The sequence below is a fragment of the Clavelina lepadiformis genome, chromosome 3, assembly GCF_947623445.1.
Source record: "Clavelina lepadiformis chromosome 3, kaClaLepa1.1, whole genome shotgun sequence".
NCBI classification, from domain to species: domain Eukaryota; kingdom Metazoa; phylum Chordata; class Ascidiacea; order Aplousobranchia; family Clavelinidae; genus Clavelina; species Clavelina lepadiformis.
The window spans coordinates 19,489,102-19,498,598 of NC_135242.1; the positions used below are offsets into that span (position 1 = coordinate 19,489,102).

At 31.9% G+C, this 9,497-nt stretch overlaps 2 protein-coding genes across 4 annotated transcripts; one reads left to right on the forward strand and one right to left on the reverse strand.

The window, feature by feature from the left end:
- The first annotated feature begins 11 nt into the window (after positions 1-11).
- LOC143450774 (alkaline ceramidase 3-like) lies at positions 12-2,797 on the forward strand. The gene is made up of 5 exons (XM_076951460.1): positions 12-151; positions 757-874; positions 1,061-1,218; positions 1,389-1,548; positions 1,626-2,797. Exons 1-5 carry the CDS (start codon positions 117-119, stop codon positions 1,662-1,664), a joined length of 510 nt encoding a protein of 169 aa, XP_076807575.1. The 5' UTR covers positions 12-116; the 3' UTR covers positions 1,665-2,797.
- Positions 2,798-4,689: 1,892 nt separating this feature from the next.
- On the reverse strand, positions 4,690-7,020 carry LOC143450771 (interleukin-17 receptor D-like). Of its 3 annotated transcripts, none has more exons than XM_076951452.1 (2): positions 5,198-7,020; positions 4,690-5,021 (listed from the first exon to the last, which is right to left on the reverse strand). In XM_076951452.1, the coding sequence occupies exon 1, from the start codon at positions 6,728-6,730 to the stop codon at positions 5,216-5,218; it is 1,515 nt and encodes a 504-aa protein (XP_076807567.1). In that variant the 5' UTR covers positions 6,731-7,020; the 3' UTR covers positions 4,690-5,021; positions 5,198-5,215. The 3 variants fall into 3 exon arrangements, with proteins under 3 accessions (XP_076807567.1, XP_076807566.1, XP_076807569.1); XM_076951451.1 differs by having other exon boundaries at positions 4,690-5,028; XM_076951454.1 differs by having other exon boundaries at positions 4,690-5,340; positions 5,459-7,019.
- Between the last annotated feature and the right edge of the window lie 2,477 nt (positions 7,021-9,497).

The following is a 9,497-nucleotide window of genomic DNA, read 5'->3' on the forward strand; positions in this document are numbered from 1 at the left end:
TGTTTTGCACTAAAAGTGTTTACTAAACTACTACTAAAAACTCACCTGACTTACATTACTTGCTCTGAACAATACATTTAGTAATATATGTCTTTCAGCTACTTGATGAACTACCAATGATTTATGGAAATTGCGTGTATCTTTTTATACTGTAAGTATCCATTAATAATATGTATTCTTTAATTATAGTGAGATGTTGATTTTTACTAAGCCTAGTTACATGGTCAATTGGATCTCAACATTTGAAATGAATTATTTGAACTGAAAAAGCATTTTTTGCTGATTAAAAGCAAAATATTGAACTTTGGTATGTCTAGCAATGTTTTAACAAGCTCCTATTATCATATCATCTGACAGAGAAATTTTCATTAATGCTAAAATGTTGGCATGAAAAGATTGAAATTAGAACCTTAGCCACTATACTGCAATAGACTGCCTGAAAGCATTTAGATCGTTTACTTTAACCAAACAACGCCATTTTGCATTGTATTTTCCAGCTATAGCCATTAATTTCCATTGGCTTATGGCCCTATGCCTTTAATCTCACTTAAGAAGCCACCCTTTTTATTTGTTTATAAGGCGCATGGTTTAAATAGAGTTCACCTTTTTCTCTTAGCTGAAAATAAGTGAGTTGGATTTGGATCCATTGAAATGCTCATGTAAATGGGCTTATTGCTAAATTACTTAAGTATTTTAGTAGTTTTTAGGTACTGTATGTATATATTATTACAATGTTCTGTTTTGTGTTAATTTTAGGCTTTGTAAAAGAAAATCATCAAAGTCGTGGGAATCAATGTGTAGCATCCTGTTGTTAATATTTGGAGTTATAGTTACAGTTGTTTACCTCGTCCTAAAAAACCCTGTCATATTTCTGGTAAAATATGGAATTTTATTTTGTTTTCATGCCATGTCAAAGCTGTTTTCCATTTTGAGGTGTAGTTTTTATAACATCATTCACCACCTCGTGAAAGCAATATAACTTTTTTAATTTTTCTTTGACTTCCAAATAATGTAATTTTACATATGACTCACTTACATCTAAATAATAATTTTCTTTAAGGTACTTTATGGATCATTAGTTGTGGCAACTGTTTATATGACAGCACTGGTGTGTAAAATGGCACCATCTTTACGAAGAATTGCGTTAGTATTGCACTTAATTTACCTCTTTGGATTTGTTGTTTGGAATATTGATATTCACTTTTGCTCCTCCTTAAGGTAACGTTACTTTGCACATGAGTCTATTTTGTTTGCTTTTTTACGTCAGTTTATGTTTACTTTGGTAGTGGTAGGTTAGCTTACTGTACTTGCCTGCTGGCTTGCTTGTGGTCATTGCTTATTGGACTCCAGACAAAATAACAATCAGTTACACAAATTTCATCATCCAGGTCCTTCAGATCGCAGGGTGAAGTGTGGAATAAGCATATCTTTCATATGACACAGCTCCATGCATGGTGGCATATACTAGCTGGTTATGCTTCCTTTCTTCAGTTATACTTTGCGATTCGGTCCAGATGTATGTATTTAGGAAAATCTTTTCGTGTTAAGGTACTGATGTGAAACAAATTTTGTCAGTTTTGTGCAGTATAGAGTCATATAAACTAAAAGCTGTTTGAATTTTTCAGAAATTCATGGAGATTTGGCCCTACCTGGAATTTCCTTAATGTTTTTTGCATGAAGGTTTTGTAATTATGTAGAATGGACACATTTCTTACTTTATTTCACATATTTTACATGCTGTGTAAGCCTTTCAAGTTATTATCATCTACCTGTAGCAGTGTAGATATTTGTTTTATACATTCCCGGATATTATTGTTGGTTTGCGATGTCATGCGTTGTGCATTATATAGAATTTTGTATGTCTTGAACGTATAAAACATGCGCTTTTAAACATAGTACATAAATGTGAATTTGTTCAGTGTTAACAACCTGTTTTCAAAATTTGTAAAATGTTTGCACTTTCTGCATTAAGCAGTTTACTGAATACAACCAAAGAGAATACAGTAAACCTCACATGTAACGGACAAGTCAATATCAGCAGTAGTGTTACATATCGTATTGATTCTTGGCACAACCTGCAGGCTTACTGAGCTTGCTCATCTTAGTTAATGTACTTTGGAGGTATAATCAAGACAATCAATTTTATATTGGTAGTAGTTTCAAGGAATGATTCCATATAAACTGGTAGAAATCACAGTTGCAAATAAACCAAAAAAGTTTTACAATGTATGAGCTTTTAGTTGTGATAGTTTACTTTGTGATATTGTATCTTAAATGGAAAAATATTTCTTGGTTATCTTGAAGTACCATCCGGTCCAAAAGTTTTATTTGATTTATAAAGTTGTCTGTTACGTGTGAGGCTTACTGAACACCAGTTTTAGTATACTTAAGTGCATTTTTCAGTTGTTATTGGGAACCCTACAATAATCAACATTACCAGGAACAGCGTTGGAAATAAGGCAAGCCCTTACACATCTATGCACTTATGGACAAATTATTGTGTTAAACAAATAAATAGCACAGTGATTTATTAACTCTGTATCAATCTTGGTATAACAATGAAAAACGTATATATGCTATATTTATCATTTTCATTGGTTTAGTTTTTACCTTGTTTTGCTCATACTTCCAAACTTTGTGGTACCTAAATTTATTTAATTAAGTTACCTAAGCGAATAGGTGTTGTAATGCGTGTTGCAATGTGTTACTTTTATTATGTGCTCCTTAATATGCAGATATATTTTAAAGCTGTTGGTGAGTTACTTGCATCAAAAATTAAACAATACTCGTTGCAGAACCATTTTCTTATTGACATGTGATGTAAAACTTCATCGCTAGGTAGCTTGTTTAAAAGTTTTTATTGCTTTTTCTAATATACAAAAACATGCCACTCCCATTTTTCATGTTCAAGCAAGGATTTCAAAGATATTTTAAAAATCCCTATTTATCTTCAACTATTTTGTAATTGCAAATGGTTGTTAGTTGTTTGCAACATCTAAATATTTAAATTTAGCATTACATGTTGAATATTTGAAGAAATGCCATTTCGTTTAAATTCATGTGGTGCATCTTTTCAAAAAAATATATACAGTGTGAATTAAACAAAGTACACTTTCATATAGCTAGCTAATCCTCATATGAAGTAAAAATGCTCTGAAGAGTTTTAATTTTTAGTTTCTCTGTTTTTGCCAAAAAATTATTGCAGCCAGAACTGCTAATACAGTCTCTTCCACTGCTGTACTATATGTCGTTACTTTTATGTCTTCATATTCAGTTGACGACTTCTTTTCAAATACCATTCTTTGTTTTATCTACACAGACTACATACATGCTTCTATACAGGTTTTAAGTTTTGGTCCATTTTTTGTTGTGTCGTAGTTTTCGAAAGAAGCTCTGGCAGCTTGAAGTCTCCCACCAGGCCTGTAACGTTCCTTGTTACATAACAAAAAATACAGACTTTCAATATCATTCATGAGCAAGAATGATCGAGACATATGACTAAGTAGTGCTTGAGGAATGTCACTTTCAGAACAATAGCTGAAATATGCAAAAATATACTTCTTAAGGTTGTTACCACAAAAAATGTCCCGCTGTATTTGTTTTATTACGGGTGTAAACATGTCTTCATTTTCAATGGTATTTTCTGAATTTATCCTTTCCCAGGTCTGGTTAGCAACTGGCGACCAAATTACAAGTATTTTGTTTGCTTCTTGGATGCTTTTATATAACCAGTCAGTCCAAGATTTGCTTACTTTTTGCTGTTCCCATAAATGAAGTATAACTTGAAACCCTAGATCTTCTTGCAAATACTTGGCAAAGGTCTCTGTGACTTCCACATGTTCTTTGCTATCCTCAGAAAAAACAATGTAAAGTTTAACTTCTTCTTCAGTTACTGGTTGCTGTATCAGGTTTATTTCATCTGGTGTGAACTGATTGCTGCTACTTTGTGCTGGATTTTTGCACTTTCTAATTAGTGGAATTGTGAAAATTGCGATAAGCAAAAAACACATGAAACTAGTTACTCCAATTATAATTGAGTCCCAGTAATTGTTTTCTTTGCCATATGTTAACGATTTGCCACTTTCAGTTGTCCTGAAAACAGTTTTTAGTGTTGTATAGCTTTTACTGTTGCCTTCTGTGCAATTTTTTAAATCAAATGCAAATCGATGTCTGATTTGCTTTGTACTCCATGTATACAGTTCATATTCTCGATTAAGGTCTTTCACCTGTATCATAATTTCCCCTCCCAGTGCTTGATTTTCTTTATATAGCAAATCTTCTGTTTCATTTGGTATCCACAATGTAGCTGTGTTGCCATTTCCTTTTGGAACCCTATATGTTATTAGAACACTTTTGTTTTGGCAGAAAGTTTGGCTGATAACTGTTGTGAATTGTTGTTGCATACCAAAACTTACTGCAATAAGTATAATATACACTATCCATATTTGTGGAGTCTGTTTAACTATTGCTTTCAGCGGACTTTGTCCATTAATATTCATTCTTCTGTTTCAATTTTGCAATTCTTCCTCTCCTTTATGATGTAATAGAGCTTATGTTTGCTGAGATAATGGTTGGTAAAATATTAACTCACTCATAAAAGTTTATAGCCACATCATTAATCTATGTCATCAATTTCACTGCGCAGCCGCATACACAAGATGCACTCTACCACTTTTTTGTTGCAATTAGCTTAGCATAAAGTAACCAAGTTTAGTTGTAATATACCCAAAAAAATGAAGTGAAAATGAACAAGGTATAAGCTTAAGTAAATCCAAAGGAACATCACTTTTTGAACAATAGTTGAAATACACAAAATAATATTTCTGCCTGTTTTTGTTTAAAATTAAATCTTTTTCTATTTGCTTTACAACTGGAGTAAACATGTCATTGGACCTGGGAACAGATTCTGTATCGTACAAGAGTTCTTTTGCTCCAGGTGACCAAATTACAAGAATTTTGTCTGCTTCTTCCATTTTTTTGAACATCTACTTTTCATGGATGTCCTCATGCTTCATATGTTTCTAGTTGCTCCCAAAGATGAAATAAAAATAAAACAAATACAAAATAATTCTAAGAAATTTTTTACGTGTGCAAAAAACAGATGGAGCAAAGCAAGGGGCAAAAACTGATGATCTGACATAGTTTAGCAAACATTGGATTCCTGATGGCACCCGAAGGCCAAATATTTTCAACTTACAATGTTATATCCTCAACCTCACATCAGATTTGTAGGCAAATTGTTAATGTCAGCAATCTTGTCCACAGGGTTTATTTCCATATCTATAGGAACTACATCTTGGATAGTCAGTTTATTTTCTGTTGTAGTTAAAAATTGATCATCTGTAGGAGGATAAAAAGCATGTGAAAATGTTCCTATAACAACATCTTTATTTGATTTAAACATTTTGTGGGTGTGACTTGTGGAATCATTTATTGTAACACTATGTCGTTTTATTACTTGGGAGAGAGAAGCTCTTTTGTACCATTCTCTGTTTTTATTACAGAATAAGCTCATCGTTGCTAAGCTGTCCTTGAGTCGTTTCCCATTTTTTGTTGTAGCAGCAAACAAATTTGAAGGTGCTTTGTCTTCATGAACTTTTCTACCAGGCACATAATTTTCCTGGTTACCTAGCATAAAATATAATTTCTCAGCATCATCCATAAGTGAATATGTACAAGATACAAGCTCCAACAATTCCAAAGGTATGTCACTTTTTGAACAGTACTTGAAATATGCAAAGTAATATTTTTGTGCGTTTTTGTGACAAATAAAGTCTTTTTCTATTTGCTTTACGATTGGAGTAAACATGTCATAATTTTTTGAAAAGTTGTATGCATTGCACTTTTCCCAAAGGTCTTTAGCCCCAGGTGACCAAATCACAAGAATTTTGTCAGCTTCTTTCATTCTTTTAAACATCCACTGTTCTCGTGCTTCATATGTTTCTAGTTGCTCCCAGAGATGAATTTTTACAATAAATCCCAAGTCCTCTTGAAGGTAACTTGCAAATATGTTTAAAATTTCCATATGTTTTTCATGTTCATCAGTGGAAATGATGTAGATCGTACCTTGCTTTTCATGGGTATTTTCTCTTTTTGCAACAAATTCTGCATTTGTATTATTACATTGTTCTATATTGAGAAAAATTTCATTTTGTGACTGGATTTCGTTGCTCCTGGAACTGGATATTTTCATGTTTTTGTCTTTCTTGAGCGGTAAAAAGTACCAGTAAGCAAACACACGAAAGATTAATAACAAAACATAAATAATTAATGCAATCAAAACCCACACAAGATTTTCGGTAAAGGTTTTTGTTCTTACACCATGTCGCAAACCTTTTGAATCAGACTTTGTCTTAGTGTGAACATCATTATTGTTTCCAGGACAATGTTTCCAATCCAGGGCAGTTGCATACCTATGGTCAGATATTTTTGATCCATACATGATAATGGTGTATCTACTTGTAGCATTTTGTGCTTGAAATATAAATTGTCCTCGTGGAGGCTGGGATCGGAAATATTCTGAATATCCCATATCCCTATTGTTGTCTTCTTGAATTAGAAAATAGGCTCGGTCTCCGTACTTTTTTGGGACTTTGTAACTGATTGACACACTTTTGTTTTGACAATAAAGTTTGTTTACTTGCAACCTGAACTGCTCTTGCATACATATGCTTGCTTTAATAGCTAAAAATATTTGGTACATTATCAAAATTTTATTTGAAATGTACATTGCAATGTTTCTTGCTCTTTAGCTCCTTCTTTATGTACTTCTCTGGTGTTTGTGCCAAAGCTGTTACCTGTTTTTCAATTTTTTAATGATAAAAATGTAGTTAATGGTTTTTTAAATATTGACATGAAGTTTATAGCTCTTTTGTTTGACATGGTCAAATCATTTATTCTTCAACATAACTTTGTTTGCCAAAGGATGTAAATAACCTTGTGTAAACACATATATGAAATCCGAACCATAGTAAATATTTTATTAGAAGTAACATTTTTAAAGCCTATTTTCGAAGAAAAGCTTTTTTGTAGTTTGAGCAACCCAAAGAAACTTTTCACCTTACGGAATTTTCTATAATTTAATAAAGTATAAATATCAAGAGAAAGGGCATCTGGAAAACATGGCTCAGCAATTTTTGTCAATAGTAGCAACAGTTCTTTTAATAATGTTGCAATATAATTTTCCTGGGTTTCTTTTGACCTTTATAATATGTCGTTGTGAGCAATCATAAGATTGTGAATGTGTGCTGATTACCAATCAAACTTTAATTTAATATGGTACTTTAGAACAAACTGTAACATATTTTTGTAGATGACATCAGAATATTCACTGTTAAGTTTATGAGGTACAAGTAATTTTTCTAGATTTGTGTTCATGAGCCCATAACTCAATAATGTCATGAATCCAATAGTAGTATATTACTATTATATGAATTGGACGTAGTATCCATTTTTATAATTGTTTTATTGCTTACTAAATCATAAAATTAAAGTTTTGTTTAATGTGATGACGAATACTACTGTATAATACTAACAAGAACTCAGAAATTTCTATTGGTATGAATATGCAAGTAAGAGAATAGTTACTGTTTTAGCTAAATCAGTAAACATTATGATTGTTTGCAAACTGTATGCACTCAAGTTATGTTTTTCAAATTTGAATTGTGCTTTATAGGCTAGATTACTCTGTAGAATGCCAGTCAATATCTTTTAAAAGGAATTTTTTACATGCATTTATATGGTTATTGGAGTATATTAACTGTGACATGTACGCAAACATATTTTAATTCAGAATTATGAAAAGTCGACTATTTTTTAATAAAGACAATAGATGCATGAGGTGTTTCATCATAATTCATAAGTCATCACATGTTTTGAAAGGAATTTGGCTAGTTTTTCTGGCATTACTTATTTATGCTTGATTTTATGTATTAGACATCATGCTATGCATCATCAACAAAAAGCAAAACCATGTTGGAAGTTGTTTGCAGACTTAATTCACCAACTCTTTTAAAAAATCAGGTTTTATTGACCTATTGTTTTGCCTCTATCTACGATCCTTTCCTATGCAACATACCTCATCATTTCCTCTTTATACACTCTATACATCAGTTTCAATTAATTAATTATCTTTCAGTCATGCTACTTATCGAAATGAAACGTTTTGGTCACAAGACTTAAGAACTATTTATTGTGCGGCGTGTCAATATGTAATTATTTCTAACCCATTCTGTTGATTAAAAATGAATAAATAAATATGACTTTTAAAGATATTAAACTTTTTTCGTACAGATGCTGTTTTAAAAACGGTCGGTGTGTTAACAAAAGTAATATTAATCTAATTGCCTTCATTGTTCTTTTAACAACTTTGTGGTACCTAGATTTAAAGTAAGTTTCAGCCTTTTACAAATACTAGTAATCTAAATTCATGTGATACTGTTACATATAGTAGTTTTGACTGTCGGTTTGGAAAGATTTAATTGTGTAAAAATATGGAAAAACAAGTTGAGGCAAAACGTTTGTGAGTAACTTTGTTATGTGTCCAATTACCATCATCAATAATGTAAAGAAAATAATAAATTATTGTAATATAAATAAATATAAACAATAATATATTACAACTCAACCTTGGAGTAGATTTGTATGCAAATTGTTAGTGTTTGCAGTCATGCCCATAAGGTTCATTTCCATATCCATGAGTTCTATACCTTGGACAGTAATCTTATTTCCATTTGTTGTCAAAAGTCACCATTTGTAGAAAGTTGAAAAAGCATACTATTGATTTAAACATTTTGTGAGGGTGACCTGTGGAATCATTTCTTGCAACACTGTCATAAAAGTTTTGCTACAGTGACTTGAGGACACTCTTGTACCAATCTTTGTTTTTATTACACATCGAATTCATTGTTGCCAAGCTGTCCTTGAGTCGTTTTTCACATTTGGTTGTAGTGGAATAAAAGTCAAAAGATGTTTTTTCATTATGAACTTTTCTACCAGGCACATATTTTTCCTGGTTACTTAGCATAAAATATAATTTCTCAGCATCATCCATAAGTGAATATGTACAAGATACAAGCTCCAACAATTCCAAAGGTATGTCACTTTTTGAACAGTAGTTGAAATGTGCAAAGTAATATTTTTGTGCGTTTTTGTGACAAATAAGGTCTTTTTCTATTTGCTTTACGATTGGAGTAAACATGTCATAATTTTTTGAAAAGTTGTATGCATTGCACTTTTCCCAAAGGTCTTTAGCCCCAGGTGACCAAATCACAAGAATTTTGTCAGCTTCTTTCATTCTTTTAAACATCCACTGTTCTCGTGTTTCATATGTTTCTAGTTGCTCCCAGAGATGAATTTTTACAATAAATCCCAAGTCCTCTTGAAGGTAACTTGCAAATATGTTTAAAATTTCCATATGTTTTTCATGTTCATCAGTGGAAATGATGTAAAGTTTCGTTTGAATCCTGTTTTCAACGTCAGCTTCTGAACAGTGTGTT